The sequence below is a fragment of the Nerophis ophidion genome, linkage group LG20, assembly GCF_033978795.1.
Source record: "Nerophis ophidion isolate RoL-2023_Sa linkage group LG20, RoL_Noph_v1.0, whole genome shotgun sequence".
Lineage (NCBI taxonomy): Eukaryota > Metazoa > Chordata > Actinopteri > Syngnathiformes > Syngnathidae > Nerophis > Nerophis ophidion.
Genome location: NC_084630.1, coordinates 30,420,808 through 30,444,763, shown reverse-complemented (window position 1 = coordinate 30,444,763; position 23,956 = coordinate 30,420,808). Strand labels below are relative to the sequence as shown.

Here is a 23,956-nt window from a genome sequence, read left to right as displayed (position 1 = left end):
CACACCAAGTGTGTGGGTGACTATCAGTGGTACTTTTTAACTTTAAGATAGACATGGAGTCTCTCCTCCAGGATAGAGCTATCACTTTTGCATTCCGAAGTCTGACTTTATTGCCTGTTCTTGTGAGGGAGTTAACCCAGTCCATAATCGAATGTCTAACTAAGGCTCCCTAATTTATTATCGACTCAACCATTATTTACTTAAACATGGTGGTTCGCTTTGTCCAAGTTGAATGTAAACATTCACCATATGTTGAACAATATGAATCAAATAATTCACTTCACACACATGCAGGAGTTACATGACTTCTAGGAGGGTGCGTGTCTTGCCAGGAAAGCGGTTCAAATTTGAACATGTCTTCCATCAACAGTGCGACGCCGCTTCTAAGATACTAATTCTCACCACCATGGCGGCAAAAAGGAAAGTCCTATTATCACCGGAGGACTAGAGAAACATGAATTGTTAAGCATGCTGCACACAGGGCCGAGCAGGACGACACAAGAAGCTAATTGCTAAAGCTTCAATGTAAAGTAGGAGTGATCGATCCGGATGTCGATACTATCGATAACCAGTACAGTTTGGGTATATAATTGAAGTGATTAGACCAGACCTGGGCAAAGTAAGGCCCGGGGGCCACATGCGGCCCGTTGAGCTTTTCAATGCGGCCCGCCAGACAATCCCAAATCATTTTTTTTTTTTTTTTAAAGATAGAAAGTGTAGCTGCCATTATGATGTGCAGTCATGTTCTTTAATGACCGTAAGTCTTCAACTATACAAAGTATTTCAATGCTTGGAATCTGTGCTTATGGATTATATACCAGTTACTATGGTAACCTAATTAGTTACTATGGTCATCTACGTCACAACAGCTCAGACGAGGCAACAAGCAGTGTGGGCGGGAAGCAATAAAGTTCTAAAGCTTAGTGATATACACAATAGAATATAATACAATAGAAAGTACTTTATTGATCCCTGGGGGAATTTCAGCAAATATCAGATGTATCAGATTTTAGGTGGGGTTTATTTTGTGTTTCACTATTTGTTGCATTTTTGTCGCGTTTCATTGTAAAATATGTCGATCAAATAAGGGTGTGACCTTCATGTGTTGTCAATATTCAGTGTTTTATCCTTCATAGAAAAATTAAAAAATCCATTATGTTTTTTAAGGCGGTCTGTCATAACATTTTTAGCATTCAATCAGACATTATTGTGAGGGTTTGTATTAGTGTTCCAAAAAATCAGATATCGTATACCGGCCCCCAGACACATTTTTTTCTCAAAATGTGCCCACCCGAGTCCAAATAATTGCCCAGGTCTGGGTTAGACCAACCGATTTCTCTCCTTGTTGTTATTATTACAAAATCTTTTTGGGGTTGTTTTTTGTCGTTTACAAAGTCGGGGAGTAAGTCTCTGAAAAGAAGATAGCTTTAAGGTCAAAACCCAAAGGATTTTTTTTTTTTATAGTAGTTTGCTTTTTGTTTAGTTATTGTTACTTTATTTTGTAAAAAAAAAAAAAAAAAAAATACGGAATATGTACTGTACTGTGCAATCTACTAATAAAAGTTTCAATCAATCAATTAATCAAACAATGATCTAGACCAGTGGTTCTCAAATGGTGGTACGTGTACCCCTGGGGGTACTTGAAGGTATGCCAAGGGGCACGTGAGATTTTTTTTTAAATATTCTAAAAATAGCAACAATTAAAAAATCCTTTATAATATATTTATTGAATAATACTTCAACAATATATGAATGTAAGTTCATAAACTCTGAAAAAAAATACAACAATACAATATTCAGTGTTGACAGCTAGATTTTTGGCGGACATGTTCCATAAATATTGATGTTAAAGATGTCTTTTTTTGTGAAGAAATGTTTACAATTAAGTTCATGAATCCAGATGGATCTCTATTACAATCCCCAAAGAGGGCACTTTAAGTTGATGATTACTTCTATGTGTAGAAATCTTTATTTATTATTGAATCACTTGTTTATTTTTCAACAAGTTTTTAGTTATTTTTATATCTTTTTTTCCAAATAGTTCAAGAAAGACCACTACAAATGAGCAATATTTTGCACTGTTATACAATTTAATAAATCAGAAACTGATGACATAGTGCTGTATTTTACTTCTTTATCTCTTTTTTTCAACCAAAAACGCTTTGCTCTGATTAGGGGGTACTTGAATTAAAAAAATATTCACAGGGACTACATCACTGAAAAAATGTTGAGAACCACTGATCTAGACCACTAGGAACAGTGTTACATGGAAATTAAAATCATCACAGCTCCTGTTTAATGGAATGATTTAAATAATTTCACTTATTCCTGTGTTTTTCCTCCTGTGATGTTTGATACTAACAGTGGTACATGAGTTCTTATGTCTTGTTGCCAGCTCACAAAACCAACAATGTCACAAAGGACAGGCAAAGAAATGCTAAAAAGACAAATCTAGGCTTGATGCACCACTCTATCCATATTGCAACCCCAATATAGACTTGTGCACACAAATATCTCCGATAATATTACAAGTCATTGGCCCGCTCCGACGTGGGCCAGAGGTGATGAAATCCCGTCCATTTGGGACGTTATGTTCCGTTATATACGACAACAACAAAAATAAAATTCAGAGCCTTACATTAACCTCATCATTTACTCTGTTTCTGTTGTCGTATTACTGTACAAAAGGCAGTGAGAGTTGTTTATTGATCACAAACCGTCCTTCCTCAGTTCAATCGATTGAGGAAATTAACATTAATGGGGTCATTAGTTCTCTTTTTTTCCCAAGGCCCTAAAATAAATTGCCATTCTGTTTACTGTGGACGCAGTTTCCCTACTGATTATTAGACATTGGGTAACACTTTAGTATGGGGAACATATTCACCATTAATTAGTTGCTTAGTATCATATTGGCTCTTAATTAGTCATTATTAAGTACTTATTAATGCCTTATTCTGCGTGGCCTTATTATACAAGCAGTAAGATATTAACTAAGAGTCAAATAGTTGCTTATCAACATGCAAATTAGTAACATATTGGCTCTTAATTATTCATTATTAAGTACTTTTTAATGCCTTATTCTGCATTGCCTTATTATACAACCAGTAAGCCGTTAACTAAGAGTCAATTAGTTGCTTATTAACAAGCAAATTAGAAACACATTGGCTCTTAATTAGTCATTATTAATTACTTATTAGTGCCTCTTTCTGCATGGCCTTTTTAAACAATCAGTAAGCCATTAACTAAGAGTCAATTAGTTGCTTATTAACATGCAAATTAGTAATATATTGGCTCTTAATTGGTCATTATTAAGTACTTATTAATGCCTTATTCTGAATTGCCTTATTATACAACCAGTGAACTACTAACTATGAGTAAATTAGTTGCTTATCAACATGCACATTAGTAATATATTTGCTCTTAATTAGTCATTATTAATGACTTATTAATGCCTTTTTCTGCATGGCCTTATTATACAACCAGTGAGCCATTAACTAAGAGTCAATTAGTTGCTTATTAACATTCAAATTAGTAATATATTTGCTCTTAATTAGTCATTATAAATTACTTATTAATGCCTCCTTCTGCATGGCCTTATTATACAACTAGTAAGCTATTAACTAAGGGTCAATTAGTTGCTTATTAACAAGCAAATACGAAACACATTGGCTCTTATTTAGTCTTTATTAATTACTTATTAGTGCCTCTTTTTGCATGGCCTTTTTAAACAACCGGTCAGCCAATAACTAAGTGTCAATTAGTTGCTTATTAACATGCAAATTAGTAACATATTGGCTCTTAATTAGTCATTATTAAGTACTTTTTAATGCCTTATTCTGCATGGCCTTATTATACAACCAGTGAGCCATTAACTAAGAGTCAACGAGTTGCTTATTATCATGCAAATTGGTAACATATTGGCTCTTAATTAGTCATTATTAATTACTTATTAATGCATCTTTCTGCATGGCCTTTTTAAACAACCAGTAAGCCATTAACTAAGTGTCAATTAGTTGTGTATTAACATGAAAATTAGTAACATATTGGCTCTTAATTAGTCATTATTAAGTACTTATTAATGCCTTATTCTGCATTGCCTTATTATACAACCAGTAATCCATTAACTAAGAGTCAATGAGTTGCTTATTAACATGCAAATTAGTAACACATTGGCTCTTAATTAGTCAATATTAAGTACTCATTAATGCTTTATTCTGCATGGGCTTATTATACAACCAGTAAGCCATTAACTAAGAGTCTTCCCTCAATAACCTCAAGATTATTGCTTATTAGTAACCCCAACCCTAACATTAACCCTTTTATCAGACCTGGGCATTCTGCGGCCAAATTTCACACCCCCAAATATGCAGCAATCAGGACAAATTTCGTCATTTCTCACAAAATCGCCAGAAAAAGTAAGGTGTTTTCTGACGGAAAGTTTATTAAGGAGTGCTTATTGGACTCTGTTACGCTGATGCCCGGAGAAGAGGGGCGCATTTCTGAACGTGTCACTCTCCCGACACACGGTAACGAGGCGGGTTGAGACCATCGCTGGAAACTTGGAGCTTCAGTTGAAAAACAGAACGGCCGACTTTGACTGTTTTTCGCTGGCTTTGGATGAGAGCTGCGATGTACGTGACACTGCCCGGCTGCTCATCTTCTTTCGTGGGATAACTGAAAACTTTCAAATCTCAGAGGAGCTGGTAGCCATGCAGTCAATTAAAAGGGACAACCACAAGTAACGACTTGTTCGCAGAGGTAAATGCATGTTTGGACATGTTAGGACTGAAATGGGGCAAGCTGGCAGGTGTGACAACTGATGGATGTCCAAATCTGACGGGGAAAAATGCTGGACTTTTAAAGAGGATGCAGGATAAAGAGACAGAATTTGACATTTTTGCATTGTATTTTACATCAGGAAGTGTTGTGTAAGACAGTGGTTTTCAACCGTTTTTCAGTGATGTACCCCCTGTGAACATTTTTTTAATTCAATTATCCCCTAATCAAAGCAAAGCTTTTTTGGTTGAAAAAAGAGATAAAGAAGTAAAATACAGCACTATGTCATCAGTTTCTGATTTATTAAATTGTATAACAGTGCAAAATATTGCTAATTTGTAGTGGTCTTTCTTGAACTATTTGGAAAAAAAGATATAAAAATAACTAAAAACTTGTTGAAAAATGGTTCAATTTTAAATAAAGATTTCTACACATAGAAGTAATCACCAACTTAAAGTGCTCTCTTTGGGGATTGTAATAGAGATCCATCTGGATTCATGAACTTAATTCTAAACATTTCTTCACAAAAAAAAAAAAATCTATAACATCAATATTTATGGAACATGTCCACAAAAAATCTAGCTGTCAACACTGAATATTGCATTGTTGCATTTCTATTCCCAGTTTATGAACTTACATTCAAATTTTGTTGAAGTATTATTTAATAAATATATTTATAGAGGATTTTGCATTATTGCTATTTTTAGAACCCTTTTTTTAAATATCACGTGCCCCTTAGCATACCTTCAAGTACCCCCAGGGGTACACGTACCCCCATTTGAGAATCACTGGTAAGACAGTGTTAAAAATAAAACCATCGAAAGCAATCTGCTTTTGTATAAAGTTAAGTTAAATGAAATCATTATTATCATTATTACTATAATTATTTATCTTACGATATATCAAAAATAATTTGAGCAAAATTTTATTAAAATATTGTTGATGTGGCCCTCCAGCAGTGCTCGGGTTCCTCACGCGGCCCCCAGTAAAAATTGATTGCCTACCCCTGCCTTATATCCTCCCCAAGTGTCCAAATAACTTTGAATTAGGTCTTTGTTACTTTATCCATCCATCCATCTTCTTCCGCTTATCCAAGGTCGGGTCGCGGGGGCAGCAGCCTAAGCAGGGAAGCCCAGACTTCCCTCTCCCCAGCCACTTTGTCCAGCTCTTCCCGGGGGATCCCGAGGCGTTCCCAGGCCAGCCGGGAGACATAGTCTTCCCAACGTGTCCTGGGTCTTCCCTGTGGCCTCCTACCGGTTGGACGTGCCCTAAACACCTCCCTAGGGAGGCGTTCGGGTAGCATCCTGACCAGATGCCCGAACCACCTCATCTTGCTCCTCTCGATGTGGAGGAGCAGCGGCTTTACTTTGAACTCCTCCCGGATGGCAGAGCTTCTCACCCTATCTCTAAGGGAGAGCCCCGCCACACGGCGGAGGAAACTCATTACTGCCGCTTGTACCTGTGATCTTGTCCTTTCGGTCATAACCCAAAGCTCATGACCATAGGTGAGGATGGGAACGTAGATCGACCGGTAAATTGAGAGCTTTGCCGTCCGGCTCAGCTCCTTCTTCACCACAACGGATCGATACAACGTCCGCATTACTGAAGACGCCGCACTGATCCGCCTGTCGATCTCACGATCCACTCTTCCCTCACTCGTGAACAAGACTCCTAGGTACTTGAACTCCTCCACTTGGGGCTGGGTCTCCTCCCCAAGCCGGAGATGGCACTCCACCCTTTTCCTTGCGAGAACCATGGACTCAGACTTAGAGGTGCTGATTCTCATCCCAGTCGATTCACACTTTGTTACTTAGAATATGCAAATATGTGTTACTTAGAATATGTTCCCCATACTAAAGCGTTACTAGGCACTGTTTGTAATTTAGGTTGTGTGTCTCTGACCTGTCAGACGCAGCAGAAGTGCATCGCCATCTTCGCCCTGCTATGCTGCTTTGCTGTGCTGTTGGTGCTGATCTTCTCCTCCGTGGACATCTGGGGGGATGGCGAGGATGGAATCACAGAGGAGAACTGCCGCACTGACTGTCGGTGAGATGCTCCGGCACAAGAGAACCGTGAAAACATTAGAAGTTTGTTTCCAGTCCCATTTAGGATCGGGTTATTTGTCCATTAGGATTGTCCTCATGGAGACCATCCCAGCAGATCTCAATCAACGCATGGTTAGCAGACCCCACCTGCTACTCTCTGATGGCTTCAACACCCTGCTGGACCTAGCAAAGCACTCGGTCCAGGTGGTGTCACCGGTCTGGAACTTGAGTCCCTGGGACCGAGAAACCATGCCCAGCACAGCCAGACAGGTACAAGTCGAGTCTGAATGCATGACTAAAAAAGGCCTTTTTCTCCCATGTGCTGAAGTCTGTCACTGTGTGCCTTCTTCCAACACCTGGATGTGTTTCCTGTCCAATCGGTCTTTCACATATTCCCCCATCGACTTAGGTACTTTCGTTTTTACATGCCTCTGAGGCTGCAATGAGTCCAGGTATAAGTCGAGTTGAATGCATGACTAAAAAAGGCCTTTTTCTCCCATGTGCTGAATGAAGTCTGTCACTGTGTGCCTCCTTCCAACACCTGGATGTGTTTCCTGTCCAATCGGTCTTTTACATATTCCTACATCGACTTAGGTACTTTGGTTTTTACATGCCTCTGAGGCTGCAATGAGTCCAGGTATAAGTCGAGTTGAATGCATGACTAAAAAAGGCCTTTTTCTCCCATTTGCTGAAGTCTGTCACTGTGTGCCTTCTTCCAACACCTGGATGTGTTTCCTGTCCAATCGGTCTTTTACATATTCCTACATCGACTTAGGTACTTTGGTTTTTACATGCCTCTGAGGCTGCAATGAGTCCAGGTATAAGTCGAGTTGAATGCATGAATAAAAAAGGCCTTTTTCTCCCATGTGCTAAAGTCTGTCACTGTGTGCCTTCTTCCAACACCTGGATGTGTTTCCTGTCCAATCGGTCTTTCACATATTCCCCCATCGACTTAGGTACTTTGGTTTTTACATGCCTCTGAGGCTGCAATGAGTCCAGGTATAAGTCGAGTTGAATGCATGACTAAAAAAGGCCTTTTTCTCCCATGTGCTGAATGAAGTCTGTCACTGTGTGCCTCCTTCCAACACCTGGATGTGTTTCCTGTCCAATCGGTCTTTTACATATTCCTCCATCGACTTAGGTACTTTGCCTCTAAAGGCTGCAACGAGTCCAGCAATATTGCACTTAAGGAGAACTGCACTTTTTTCGGAATTTTGCCTATTGTTCGCAATTATTATGAAAGACATGCATTAGTGAGATGGATTTTTTTTTTAAATTCCATAAACATTAAAGAAATCCGATCAAAAGTTTGTTTACAACAGAGCCTATGAAAGCCGTTCGATTCTGCCTATGGAGCCCCTAAAAAAACATCCAAACACCTCCATTAGGGTTTTATATACATGATGTAAGTATGTATGTAATGTAGTAAAAGGCTAATTGTTATCAATATTTAATATTTACATCTTTTAATTAATTTTAAGCATATGTTCATTTTGAAAAATGCATCACAACATTTGCTTTTTTTTTCATCACTGATTATTACTCACTGCAGACTTCATGAGAGCCAACAAGCATAATGCAACATCACTTACTGTGCAAGGTCTGCTGTCATAAAGTTAAAGGTAAAGTTCAAATTAAAGTACAAGACATTGTCACACACACTTGGTGTGCTGAAATGTGTTCTCTGTATTTGACCCATCCCCTTTTTGACCCACTGGTAGGTAAGGGGAGCAATTCCAACCCTTGATGCTCGGGCCTAGTGAAGCCGGCGGCGTTTCTGGGTGTTGTTGATAAATGGCTTTCGCTTTGCATATTACAGTTTTAACTTGCACTTACAGACGTAGCGACAAACTGTAGTTACTGGCATTTTGCTCACGCACTTGTTCACAAGGGTGGAGTGCCATCTGCGGGTAGGGGAGGAGACCCTGCCCCAAGTGGAGGAGTTCAAGTACCTAGGAGTCTTGTTCACGAGTGAGGGAAGAGTGGATCGTGAAATTGACAGGCGGATCGGTGCGGCGTCTTCAGTAATGCAGACGTTGTACCGATCCGTTGTGGTGAAGAAGGAGCTGAGCCGGAAGGCAAAGCTCTCAATTTACCGGTCGATCTATGTTCCCATCCTCACCTATGGTCATGAGCTTTGGGTCATGACCGAAAGGATAAGATCACGGGTACAAGCAGCCGAAATGAGTTTCCTCCGCCGGGTGGCGGGGCTCTCCCTTAGAGATAGGGTGAGAAGCTCTGCCATCCGAGAGGAGCTCAAAGTAAAGCCGCTGCTCCTTCACATCGAGAGGAGCCAGATGAGGTGGTTCGGGCATCTGGTCAGGATGCCACCCGAACGCTTCCCTAGGGAGGTGTTTAGAGCACGTCCAACCGGTAGGAGGCCACGGGGAAGACCCAGGACACGTTGGGAAGACTATGTCTCCCGGCTGGCCTGGGAACGCCTCAAGATTCCCCGGGAAGAGCTAGACGAAGTGGCTGGGGAGAGGGAAGTCTGGGTTTCCCTGCTTAGGCTGTTGCCCCCGCGACCCGACCTCAGATAAGCGGAAGAAGATGGATGGATGGATGGATGGATTTGTTCACAAAGTGGTCACCCTCGCCCCATCCTTGTTTGTGAATGACTGAGCATTTCATGGTAGCTGCTTTGCCTGGCACCCACCTGTTCCCAATTATGTTCACCTGTGGGATGTTCCAAATAAGTGCTTAATTAGCATTCTTCAACTTTCTCAGTCTTTTCTTGCTACTTGTGCCAGCTTTTTTTAAACATATTGTCGGCATCAAATTCCAAAAGAGCTAATATTTGCAAAAAATGACCAAGTTTACCAGTTCCAACATTGAGTATCTTGTCTTTGCAGTCTATTCAATTGAATATAGGTTGAAAAGGATTTTCAAATCATTGTAGTCTGTTTTCATTTACCCTTTACATAACATGCCAACTTCACTGGTTGGGCGGTATAGCTCAGTTGGTAGAGCGGCCATGCCAGCAACTTGAGGGTTGCAGGTTCGATCCCCACTTCCGCCATCCTAGTCACTGCCGTTGTGTCCTTGGGCAAGACACCTTACCCACCTGCTCCCAGTGCTACCCACACTGGTTTAAATCTAAAAAAAAATAGATATTGGATTTCACTATGTAAAGAGCTTTGAGTGATTAGACAAAAAGCGCTATATGAATATAATTCACTTCACTTCACACTGGTTTTGGGTTTTGTATATCATGTAGCATCTATAAGTTGATTAAAGGCCACCACAGAACTTTCCTCCAGAAGGGTTTATCTTTGTCAATGTGATGTCAGATGACACATAAATTGAGCGGTTTGGCCACAATACCCAGCAGTATGTTTGGACGATTAAAGGTGAGGCCTTTAATCCCAGGAACACCATTTCTACCGTCAAGCATGGTGGTTGTAGTATTATGGTCTGGGCCTGTTTTGCTGCCAATGGAACTGGTGCTTTACAGAGTGAATGGTACAATTAAAAAAGGAAGATTACCTCCAAATTCTTCAGGCCAACCAAAAATCATCAGCCCGGAGGTTGGGTCTTGGGCGCAGTTGGGTGTCCCAACAGGACAATGACCCCAAACACGCGTCAAAATGGGTAAAGGAATGGCTAAATCCGGCTAGAATAAAGGTTTTGGAATGGCCTTCCCAGAGCCCTGACTTGACCGTGTGGACAATGCTGAAGAAACAAGTCCATGTCAGAAAACCAACACATTTAGCTGAACTGCACCAATTTTGTCAAGATGAGTGGTCAAAATTTCAACCAGAAGCTTGTGGATAGCTACCAAAAGCGCCTTATTGCAGTGAAACTTATCAAAGGACATGTAACCAAATATTAACATAGCTGTATGTTTACTTTTCACGCAGCAGATTTGCTCACATTTTGAGTAGACCCAAAATAAATTCCTAAAAGAACCAAACTTCATGAATGTTAATTTTGTGACCAACAAGTATGTGCTCCAATCACTCTATCACAAAAAAATAAGAGTGGTAGAAATTACTGGAAACTCAAAACAGCCATCTTTACAAGTGTATGTGAACTTTTGACCACGACTGCATATAATGTAGTAACAGGCACATTTGTAATATTTTTTTTAATTTATTCACATATTTTGCTCATGCCATTATTCTCAAAATCGCATCACAATGTGTCTTTTTTTAACAACATAATTGATTATTACTTACTGCAGACTTCATGAGAGCCAACTAACAAAATAAAACATCACTTACTGTACAAGGTCTGCTGTCAGTAGGATGTTGACTGCTAGCATGTTCATATATATTGCCATTTAGATGAAAAATTAATCATAATCCTCAAGAAGAAAAGTGGGATGGAACCAAACGTTTTTTTTTTTTTGTGTGCCGGGTCTAAATTAGATTAGGATTACGTCCTCAACCTTCTACTATCTTGGTGAGAGGCATGATTTATGATCTACAACAAAGGCTGCTGAGCAAGGAAATGAGGAAGCAGCTCATTAGGTGAGCATGTCAACATTTGCACACAAGCTGGTGATTATGGCGCCGCTATAAATAGTTTGTCTTTGTTAACGCTTATAAAAGCAATGTCATGAATATTCGGTCAGTATTCAAGTCCCGGAATATAAATGAGGTATTGTGCTCAGATGTCTTTTTTTGCGCCACTCGCCCACTGACTTCATCAAAGTTACTCATTATTGATGATTTCATTTAGTTACAATCACGACAGCAGCACGGTGGAACCAGGGTTAGTGCATGTGCCTCCCAAAAAGAACATCCTGGGTTCGAGTCCCTGGCATGGGGTCTTTCTGCGTGGAGTTTGCATGTTCTCCCCGTGACTGCGTGGGTTCCCTCCGGGTACACCGTCCCTAATGTGTGAGTGTGAATGTTGTCTGTCTGTCTGTGTTGGTCCTGCAATGAGGCGGTGACTTGTCCAGGGTGTATCCCCTGGAATGCAGCTGGGATAGGCTCCAGCCACCCCCGCGCCCCCAAGAGGGACATGCGGTAGAAAATGGATGGAGCGAACATGAGCGCCGATGCCAGATGACGCCATCAAATTTCAATGCACTGTTTGGTCCTGATGGATTTGTTTGTTTGTGCCACAAATACAACACGGTGCTTGTCACTTTCTGAAGTGATGTCAATCATCAATCAAAGTTTATTTATATAGCTCTGTGGCAGACTCGCACCTCTGGTTTCCTCGGACTATCAATGACGGACATGACAGGCTTGACGGTTTTGAGATTTTGTTTGTTTTTCAATAAACCTTCTCTAATCGCTTTTCAGCACTCGCCTCTTCTCTCCGTCTCGCTCTTCTGGTCGCTTTTCAGTCTTCCGCGTATTCGTCTCCGTCTCAGGCTCGGGTTCGTTCTCAGCCATCTACTCAGAATTCACCGACCACCTCCTTCCCGACTGCTGCCCTTTGATACAGTGACAGGCGATGAGACAACTTCGCCCAGGTTGGCCATCTGCACACCTGTTGCCCATCTCGGAGCCGGCCCCCGGCATTTCCCGCCTCGCTGCAGGTCCGCAGGCCACGCCTCCTCACAAGCCCTTATTTACAAGTGGCTCAAAGGGCTGCACAAGCCACAATGACATCTTCGGCTCAGATTCCCCCCCGATGCACAACTGATGCACAGATGAGTGGTCCAGCCCGGGTCCCGACTTTGACCAGCTAGCGCAAAATCTATGATCAACTAATAACCTCTCCACGCAGGAGAGGGGGGCAGAGCAGAAAAGAGACGGCAGATCAACTAGTCTAAAAGGGGGTCTATTTAGAGGCTACCATATACAAATGAGTTTTAAGATGGGACTTAAATGCTTCTACAGAATATTCAACAGTGAAATGTGGAAGATAAGATGCTTTTGCAAAAAATTTGATTTTACCTCCTGACAGAGAATGGTTTAAACCTTTTTGGCTGAGAGAGCCAAGAAAGCCCAATATTTTCAAATGTATTTCCGTGAGAGCCATATCATATTTTTAAACACCGAATACAACCAAATGCGTGCATTTTTAAGTAAGACCAACATTTTTAGAGTGCAATATTCTTTTTAATAACATTGTTATTCTGAAGCTAACCATCCATCCATCCATTTTTCTACCGCTTATTCCATTTGGGGTCGCTGGTGCCTATCTCAGCTACAATCGCAGGGCCTGAAGCTAACCAATAATAAAAAAAAATACTTTTTTTACCATAAATACGACTTCTTGAACAGGTGCGGTAGAAAAACGGATGGCTGGATTAAAATGCATGGGAATGTTTTATATTTTGAACATTATTTTCAACACAGTGAGTACCAGTGAAACTATTCCTTACTTATTATGTTAAGCAATGTCAGCTAAGATTTATCTGAGAGCCAGATGCAGTCAACAAAAGAGCCACATCTGGCTAGAGAGCCATAGTTTCCATACCCCTGGTGTAAACCATCCATCCATCCATCCATCCATTTCCTACAGTTTGTCCCTCTATCTGTGTTGGCCTTGCGATTTGGTGGCGACTTTTCATCACCAGGGTGTACCCCACCCACCCCTCGAATGCAGCTAGTGTAAACCAGTGGTTCTCAAACTTTTTAACCAAGTTCTACCATAATGATCAACACTAAAACACAGTAGCGTAGTACACCTAAGTATTCATTAAAAATAGAGATGTCCGATAATATTGGAATGCCGATATTATCTGCCGATAAATGCTTTAAAATGTATTATCGGAAATTATCAGTATCGGTTTCAAAAAGTAAAATTAATAACTTTTTAAAAGGCTGTTGCATGGAGCGGTACATATTGTCATGTCTTTTTATTATGTCTTGTTTAAGTTATGTTGTGTTTGGTTTTTGGACTCTTTTTAGTTCCTGCTTTTTCACTCTCTTGTCTGGTTTCCATGGTTATCCATTAGTTTCACCTGTTCCACGCTTGGACTCTCACACCTGTCACTGTTATTCAAAGCCTGTCTTTTTCTGTTGGTCAGTGTGGCGACAATAAGGCTGTTGAACTTCTGCTACCATGGTTGCATGCCAAGTGAGTTGTGTCTATTTTCATGTTTCGTTTTCATGTCCATAGTTTTTGCCCAAGTGCTAGTTTATTGTTTTCAAAGCCAAGTTTGTTCTCCGCCTCGTGCGCGCCTTTTGTTTGCACCCCGTGTTCCTTTTTTTTAGAGTAAAATTAAATCATGTCCCTACCTTTACGTCATGTCGACTCCAATTTCTGTGCTTCTCGGGAAAACAATCCACACCACAGTCCACGCCTTGACACATATCCGGTAAAACACGGATATAGGCCCCTACGTCCAGAGTCTAGTATACTCTGGACTGAAGCTGTGTGCCTTGATTGTTTTTGTGGCTGTTGTTTTGAGGCATGTTTAAAAAAAAAGTAAAAATAATGCACTTTTGTGAAAGTCAAAGTATAGTATTTCCCATAGTAGTAGTGGGTTTTAGGTCGAGCATGTCCCAAATTCCAAGCTGTTTTGAGGCATGTTAAAAAAAAATAATGCACTTTGTGACTTCAGTAATAAATATGGCAGTGCCATGTTGGCACTTTTTTCCTTAACTGGAGTTGAAGTTGTTCTCTTATTTTGGAAAACCTTGTTTTTGATTGATTGATTGATTGAAACCTGTATTAGTAGATTGCACAGTTCAGTACATATTCCGTACAATTGACCACTGAATGGTAACACCCGAATAAGTTTTTCAACTTGTTTAAGTCGGGGTCCACGTTAATCAATCCATGGTTAAGTTACATTGTTTGATGCATCCAGCGGGGCATCACAACAAAAATAAGCATTATAATGTGTTGATTCCACGACTGTATATATCGGTATTGGTTGATATCGGATTCGGTAATTAAGAGTTGGACAATATCGGAATATCGGATATCTGCAAAAAAAACATTATCAGACATCTCTAATTAAAAACAAAGCTGATGTTATATTTAACAAGTGTATTTTTGGCCACAGTTTGAACAGTAACACTGTGTTTGAATGCGGGAAAATAAAACACTGTACTTTACTGCAATGAAGCGATTATTTGGCCTACCACTAGATGGAGCCCGCGTACCACTTTTTACTGGTACTCACAGCTCAAAATCAGCAGAATGGCTTTTTTATCGTATTTTTGCGCCTTACTGGTACTCACAGCTCAAAATCAGCAGAATGGCTTTTTTATCGTATTTTTGCGCCTTACTGGTACTCACAGCTCAAAATCAGCAGAATGGCTTTTTTATCGTATTTTTGCGCCTTACTGGTACTCACAGCTCAAAATCAGCAGAATGGCTTTTTTATCGTATTTTTGCGCCTTACTGGTACTCACAGCTCAAAATCAGCAGAATGGCTTTTTTTATCGTATTTTTGCGCCTGAACTCTTTATATGTCAACCTGCATTTCCTGAGGGGTCCATAAAGGAAAACTTTAATTATTTTCCAGTTAAGATTATGTGTCACCTCTTAATGAGTTTAGACCTTTCAATACGTTGTGTGTCAAACGTTAAATGTGTGCAACGTACAAACACTCAAACTGCAGAACATTGCTTCTTTTCCACAGGGTCAACTTTTATTCCAGAGACTGCTCAGCCTGAAATCTCGTGGGGTGAAACTAAAGATTGCCAGCAGCCTGAGCAACTCTGCAGAACAGACCAATTTGGCAGCGCATGGTAAGTGGAACTAATATTCATTCAAACTTGTCACTTTCACACTGACCTGTCTCTCGCTGCACAGATGCGGAGGTCCATTTAGTCAACATGACAGCTTTCACAAGAGGGGGACTACATTCCTCGTTCTGGATCGTGGATCGAACTCACTTTTACATCGGGAGTGCCGACATGGACTGGAGGTCATTCTCCAAGGTAAACATCAATATTTTGAATGGCTTTTGCAACAAGGTAAACCATTCTAATTAGAGTCGATTGTGGCGTCTCAGAGTTAATGGAACTGACAAGCACGATTGCAATTGGAGGATACAGCGTCTGACTAATTGGCACTTATTTAAAGTTCCGGTTGTTTGCAGCACAGTACATGACTTGTGTGTGTTCCCCGCAAAGTCAAAGAGTATCTGCTGTGTAGTTAAAAGGACCTCATCTTACATGTGTACTCAGGGTGGTCCAACTCAATCTCACAGGGGGTCAAAAAGGATTGAATGACACCTCCCACCACGAATACGAAATTTTTTTGGTAATTTTGTGTGTTTTCCAATGTGTTAATAGTTTGGAAAAAAAATAATAATTTAAAACGGTAATAATTACGTTTTTTTCTACAACTTGAAAACACTGATATTGAAGCGCTATATACAAAACCCAAAACCAGTGAAGTTGGCACGTTGTGTAATTTGTAAATAAAAAGAGAATACAATGATTTCCAAATCCTTGTCTACTTATTTTCAATTGAATGGACTGCAAAGACAATATTTTTATGTTTGAACTGAGAAACTTTTTTCTTTTTTTTTAATTTAAAGGCAGCAACACATTGCAAAAAAGTTGGCACAAGTGCATTTTTACCACTGTGTTACATGGCCTTTCCTTTTAACAACACCCAGTAAACATTTGGGAACTGAAGAGACCAATTTTTTAACAGTCCGAGATCTCCGTCGTGGTATTTTAGGCTTTTCAATAGGAGACAGGTCTGTACTACGGGCAGGCCAGTCTAGTACCGGCACTCTTTTACTATGAAGCCACACTGTTGTAACACGTGGCATGGCATTGTCTTGCTGAAATAAGCAGGGGCGTCCATGATAACGTTGCTTGGATGACAACATATGTTGCTCCAAAACCTGTATGTACCTTTCAGCATTAATGGTGCCTTCACAGATGTGTAAGTTACCCCTGCCTTGGGCACTAATACACCCCCATACCATCACAGATGCTGGCTTTTGAACTTTGCGCCCATAACAATCCGGATGGTTCTTTTCCTCTTTGTTATGGAGTACACAATGTCCGCAGTTTCCTAAAACAATTTGAAATGTGGACTTGTCAGACAACAGAACACGTTTCCACTTTGCATCAGTCCATCTTAGATGAACTCGGGCCCAGCGAAGCAGGTGGCGTTTCTGGGTGTTGTTGATAAATGGCTTTTGCTTTGCATATAAGTGAAGTGAAGTGTATTTCATATCGCGCTTTTCTCTAGTGACTCAAAGCGCTTTACATAGTGAAACCCAATATCTAAATGACATTTAACCAATGTGGGTGGCACTGGAACCAGGTGGGTAAAGTGTCTTGCCGAAGGACACAACGGCAGTGACACGGGGACGGCGTGGCGAAGATGGTAGAGTGGCTGAGCCAGCAATCTGAGTGTTACTGGTTCAATCCCCACCTTCTACCATCCTAGTCATGTCCGTTGTGTCCTTGAGCAAGAAACTTCACCCTTGCTCCTGATGGGTCCTGGTTAGCGCCTTACATTGCAGCTCCCGCCATCAGTGTGTGAATGTGTGTGTGAATGGGTGAACGTGGAAATACTGTCAAAGCGCTTTGGGCTCCTTAAAAAGGGGTAGAAAAGTGCTGCACAAGTAGAACCATTTACCATGGCAGAAGCTGGGATCGAACCTGGAACCCTCAAGTTGCTGGCACAGCCACTCTACCAACCGAGCTATACCGCCCCATAGTAGAGTTTTAACTTGCACTTACAGATGTAGCGACCAACTGTAGTTACTGACAGTGGTTTTCTGAAGTGTTCCTGAGCCCATGTGGTGATATCCTTTACACACTGATGGGGTTTTTTTATGCTGATCAAAGTTCACAGGCATTCAATTCAAGGGGGCGGTATAGCTCGGTTGGTAGAGCGGCCTTGCCAGCAACTTGAGGGTTGCAGGTTCGATCCCCGCTTCCGCCTTCCTTGTCAATGCCGTTGTGTCCTTGGGCAAGACACTTTACCCACCTGCTCCCAGTGCCACCCACACTGGTTTAATTGTAACTTAGGTATCGGGTTTCACTATGTAAAGCGCTTTGAGTCTCTTGAGGAAAATAGCTAAATAAATATAAGTCACTTCACTTCACAATGTTGGTTTTCAGCCTTGCTGCTTACGTGCAGTGATTTCTCCAGATTATCTGAATCTTTTGATGATGTTACGGACTGTCGATGGTGAAATCCCTAAATTCCTTGCAATAGCTGGTTGAAAGATGTTGTTCTTAACAATTTTCTCAAGCATTTGTTCACAAAGTGGTGACCCTCGCCCCATCCTTGTTTGTGAATGACTGAGCATTTCATGGAAGCTGCTTTTATAACCAATCATGGCACCCACCTGTTCCCAATTAGCCTGTTCACCTGTGGGGTGTTCCAAATAAGTGTTTGATGAGCACTTAAATGTAGAATATATTTATCATATTCTTATATTATTCATATGCCATATATTATTTATTATTATTATTGTTTATTGTGAGCGAACTATGGTGCTGAATTTCCCCCAGGAATCAATAAAGTACTTTCTATTCTATTCCTCAACTTTCTCAGTATTTTTGCCACTTGTGCCAGCTTTTTGAAACTTGTTGCAAGTATCAAACTCCAAATGAGCTAATATTTGCAAAAAACAACAAAGTTTTCCAGTTCGAACATTAAATATCTTTTTTTTGCAGTGTATTCAATTGAATATAGGTTGAAAAGGATTTGCAAATTATTGTATTCTGTTTTTATTTACCATTTACACAATTTGCCAACTTCACTAATTTGAGGTTTGTAAATCTAATCTATTATTAGTATTACTTCCCTGTGGTCTACATAACGTGTAATTGTGGCTCATTGGTCAAAATGTTGCAAAAAGGATGTTTTACAGACCACCATCAAGCCTCTTTCTGACCACCTGTTCAGGATGCGCCGTCTTATTTACGTCACTAATGGAATAGATCAGGGGTCTCAAACTCAAATCACCTGGGGGCCACTGGATGCAGAGTCTGGGTGAGGCTGGGCCGCAGGAAAATATTTCTTTAAAAAAAAAAATGGTGCATACTCCTCAGCATGTCCAGTTGTATGATGACGTTTCAAATAGTATTCCTTGTGCACCGCAACTTTCTCTGTGCAAATAAGACACGTCGGACTGCCCCTGTGCTCAACAAAAAAATACTGCATCTCCCACTTTTCCTCGAATTGTCTTTGCTCATCACAAACCTTTCTCGTGATTGTTGTGATTAAATGTAACGTGTTTATGTGTGCGTTGCACGGAGGGTTTTTTTTCCCACTCCAGACTGGGCCCCCCTTATGAGCCCAGTCTAGATTGTATTGTTTTACTCATCCTCTTCTCCCAGCTTTCTCTCTTTGTTTTTGTCTTGTCTGAACTTTTTTGAAGCCACTTTCTTTGCGCTGTCCTCAAATCCAGGCTGTATTGAAAACACCCCCGAGGACACCTCAATGATAGGCGCTTTTGACCTTCTTCCCCAGCGTTTTACCTTTTCCCATCTTTTACGGGGCGCCTCGTGGCGACCCATCAGCGTTCCTGTTCTGTAACCCTGTACACTGTTTGCTTGTCTAATTTTGAACGGGTTTGTGCTGTAAACAAAAACTCCGTTGTACTTGTTGCAATGACAATTAAAGGCCTATTGAAACCCACTACTACTGACCACGCAGTCTGATAGTTTATAAATCAATGATAAAATCTTAACATTGCAACACATGCCAATACGGCCGGTTTAGTTTACTAAATTACAATTTTAAATTTCCCGCTGAGTTTCCTGTTGAAAACATCGCAGAATGATGACGTTATTGGTTGGAGGGGACTTATTAGCCAGCACCACGTGCAGCTAAAAGTCGTCTCTTTTCATCGCACAATTTACACAGTATTTTGGACATCTGTGTTGCTGAATCTTTGGCAATTTGTTCAATTAATAATGGAGAGGTCAAAGTAGAAAGATGGAGGTGGGAAGCTTTAGCCTTTAGCCACACAAACACACTGTTTCCTAGTTTAAAATTCCCGCAGGTGAAGCTTTACTATGGATCAGAGCAGTCAAGCGAACATGGTTCCCGACCACTTGTCAACCGGCAGGTTTCGGTGAGAAAATTGTGGTAAAAAGTCGCCTCTTACCGGAGATCAGCGGAGCTTGCGCCATGCATGCAGCTGCCGTGACTTCCCTCAGAGACTGGCGTCAACACACCAGGTACTATTAAACTCACTAAAACACTAGCAACACAATAGAAAGATAAGGGATTTCCCAGAATTATCCTAGTAAATGTGTCTAAAAACCTCTGAATCGCTCCTAATGCAATCGCCTTTTTTTTTTTTTTTTTTTTTTTTTTTCTAGTCCTTCCCTATCAATATCCTCATCTACGAACCTTTCATCCTCGCTCAAATTATTGAGGAAAATGGCGGTTTCTCGGTCCGAAAAGCTCTTGATGCTGGAGGCTCCCATTATAAACAATGTGAGGATGTGAGAAGCCCTCACACCGGTGACGTCATCGTCTGCTACTTCCGGTAAAGGCAGGGCTTTTTAATAGCCACCAAAAGTTGCGAACTTTATCGTCGATGTTCTCTACTAAATCCTTTCAGCAAAAATATGGCAATATCGCAAAATGATCAAGTATGACACATAGAATGGACCTGCTATCCCCGTTTAAATAAGAAAATCTCATTTCAGTAGGCCTTTAAGACCTACCTACCTAACTTTTCTCTTCACTGCAGGCTTTGAAAAAGATATGTTTGGGGTTGAGAAAATGTATTTGTATTTAGCCGACGCACGGAGAATAATGTAATTTCCGCAATGTGTGTCGTTCCGCTTTTCCTCCCAACGGCAGTCGGCGGATAACAAAGTACTGAGCGCAAAAAAATGATTGCCATATAGAAATATACGTAGTGTTCATCATGTGAGGCAATGCAAAATAAACAATAATAAGAAAAAAAAATAACGGTTTGAAATGGTCCAGGCTATTGGGGACTATTATTACTGACGGACAGGTGTTACGGTGTGACTGCAGCCAGGCACGTAAGAAAACCCTCGTTTCCATGGCAACGTCTCTGTCGCTTTCACTCATTTGCTGCTTTTCCACTAACGCAGGGGTAGGCAACCCAGAACGTTGAAAAAGCCATTTTGGACCCAAATAACACAACACTGTCAAACGCCATTCATATAAAACCTGCAGGCCGCGCTAACATTAAACTTTCATATTAAGGTGGGGGCCGCAAAATAACGTCTCGCGGGCTGCAATTGGCGTGTCTGAGACCCCTGATTTAAGCATTTTGTGTCAACACCTGCGATGAGATGGCGACTTGTCCAGTGTGTACCCCGCCTTCCGCCCGAATGCAGCTGGGATAAGCTCCAGCACCCCCCACGACCCAGAAAGGGACAAGCGGTAGAAAATGCATGGATGGATGGTGTCTTTTAACACATTTTTATTCTCTCTCCAGTCCAAAGTCAACTTATTTAAACTCTTACTGCAAATTGTGTGCTGTTTTCTGATGCTGTGTCTTCCTATCTGACTTCCCACAGAGGAAGGAGCTGGGTTTGATGGTTTATAACTGCAGCTGTCTGGCGCTGGACCTCCATAGAGTCTTCTCTTTCTACTGGCAGCTCCATGAGAGAGATTACATCCCCTCCATCTGGTCTAAGAGAGTTACCGCCCTCTATGGAAGACACCAGGCCCTCGAACTAGAACTCAATAACACACCTGCAGCTGCATATATGTCTGTATGTTGTCTTTTAATATTTGATGTTTTTACCCTGGGGCAACCGACAAACAGATGCAGTTTCGGAACACGCATTCGGTAAATGTGTGACCTGCTTGGTATTCCATGTTCTCCTTGTAATGAACCAGTTTTTCCTTAATGAGCGTTGCACTGCGGGGGTTATTCTGTCATAACTACAGATGTGCACCATATTAATCGTATCCACTCGGCATCCATTGCGTCCCCACATCTGCGGTCTCTTCCAAGGCTTCTCGTTGTTCCCATTGGATGAGTTTTTTTCTTGCCCTGATGTGGGAACTGATGTCGTTGTGGCTTGTGCAGCCCTTTGAGACATTTGTGATTATGGGTTGTATAACTAAACTTTGATTGATCGATGGGTTGATATAATGTGCATGCAAATTGTTGAGGTTAGAATTTATATGAAGAATAATGCAAAACATTCCCTTCGCCAAATATATATATATATATATATATATATATATATATATATATATATATATATATATATATATATTAAACTTTCATGCAGAGAGGGAAATTAGAACTAAGTCAATTGACCAAAAGTGTATTTGTTAAACAGTTATTAAGCAGTGGCACAAACATTCATGTCATTTCAAAACAAAAAGTGCAAGATATTCAGATGCATTTTAGAACAAGCTAGTAGTTCACTTTTGTGCATGATGTCACTAAGATGACATATCAAAACAATACTAAATTAAAGTGTACTTTTGGTACGGAATACCACTACAATAGTTTAAAACAAATAAAGCGCACTTTTTTGTAAGATGTCACAAAAGATATTTCAATAAGTGTCATATAAAAATGAGCTGCATATAAAATCGTATATGTCCTACGGCAGTGGTCCCCAACCACCGGGCTCGATTGGCACCGGGCCGCAGAATAATTTTTTATGAATTTTTATTATTTTTATTTGATTTTTTATTTTATTTTATTAAATCAACATAAAAAAACACAAGATACACTTACAATTAGTGCACCAACCCAAAAAACTTCCCTTTTTCATGACAAAAAAAATAAAATAAATCCAATCCATCCTTCAAGTCGTACTAAAACATTTTGATGGATTTTTGAGCGCCGTGTATAATGTTCAATGTGACAGACCCGCACTGTCCGGGTTCCACTGACTACCAAAAAGGGACATTGCGGGTACGTTTAGACTTCTTTATTCATTCAATAAAGACGCAGTCTCTGGTCGGGTCGCTTTTCAGCTGCGCCTCCCTCTGCTGCCCGCTCCGCCGTCTGCTTTTCAGCAGCACGTCGTCGGTTCCCTTTCGCTCTCATTCTCCGTCGCTCTCGCTCTGCATCCGCCTCTTGTTGGCTTTCTCTTTCTCCGTCTCTCCTCCCCACGTTTCCGGCTGTCGGCCTTTTACAGATTGCGAGAGGATTATTTAATTTTGCCCAGCTGGGCGACCCGCGCACCTGATAACGATTGCGGCGTCGCTCCCGGCGCGCCCCGCCTCGCCGCTCGTTCGTTGCCACGTCCCCCGCCTCTCCACATTCTATATTTTCAATAGAACTTATAAAATGTTTGTGTTGTTTACTTGAGTCATATTGCAGTCTACTGTATTTCTTATCAAAGTTAAAGTACCACTGATAGTCACACAGCATCAAAGGTTGGAATTGGGGGTTAAATCACCAAAAGGATTCTTGAGCGCAGCCTCCACTGCTGCTCACTTCTCCCCTCACCTCCCAGGAGGTGGAACAAGGGGATGAGTCACATTCAGAGGTTTATTTTACCACACCTAGTGTGTGTGTGTTGTGTGACTGCCATCATATTGCAGACTACACGTATCTCTTATGTTTGACTGCCATCTACTGGTCACACTTATCATTCCACCATGTACCAAATAAGAGATTCAAGGTCAGTAAGCACAACCAAAATTTCTTCATACACTAAATAAATGATAAATAGGTTGTACTTGTATAGCGCGTTTCTACCTTCAAGGTACTCAAAGCGCTTTGACACTACTTCCACATTTACCCATTCACACACACATTCACACACTGATGAAGGGAGCTGCCATGCAAGACGCTAACCAGCATCCATCAGGAGCAAGGGTGAAGTGTCTTGCACAGGACACAACGGACATGACGAGGTTGGTAGTAGGTAGGGATTGAACCAGGGACCCTCGGATTGCGCACGGCCACTCCCATTAGGCGCACCAAATTATTAGGCACACTGTTGAGTTTTGAGGAAATTAAAGTATTTTAAGTGTGCCTTATAGTCCCAAAAATACGGTCCATTTCTTCGTTTCGCCTGTGTCTTTGTGCAAACTCACCCTTACCTGAGTGATGTATTGCTTTCTGCAGACATCCCCCGATCTCTTCTGTGCCAAAGACCGCACCAGAGACGTGGAAGCCATTAATCACGTCATGCAGACCGCCAAGACATTTGTCTTCATATCGGTGACGGACTACCTCCCTCTTGTGAGCCGGCGCTTCAGAGGAACCTTGATCACCAGGTACTGACCTCTGACTGATTTCTTCATTTTTTTTTTTAAACATATGCTTTCTGTCATGTGATATTCTATAAGCCATGTCTGTGTCGGCACATCTCAGCACT

The 23,956-nt window shown here is 41.1% G+C and overlaps 1 protein-coding gene across 2 annotated transcripts in view; it reads left to right on the top strand.

Moving 5' to 3' along the window:
• Positions 1-23,956, top strand: part of pld5 (phospholipase D family member 5) — a 58,738-nt gene that overhangs the window by 31,164 nt on the left and 3,618 nt on the right. For both annotated transcript variants that reach the window (XM_061880257.1, XM_061880258.1), the window contains exons 2-7: positions 6,686-6,822; positions 6,908-7,091; positions 15,322-15,430; positions 15,495-15,622; positions 21,176-21,373; positions 23,704-23,855. In XM_061880257.1, the coding sequence (XP_061736241.1) occupies positions 6,686-6,822; positions 6,908-7,091; positions 15,322-15,430; positions 15,495-15,622; positions 21,176-21,373; positions 23,704-23,855 (908 nt within the window). The remainder of the gene's footprint in view (positions 1-6,685; positions 6,823-6,907; positions 7,092-15,321; positions 15,431-15,494; positions 15,623-21,175; positions 21,374-23,703; positions 23,856-23,956) is intronic.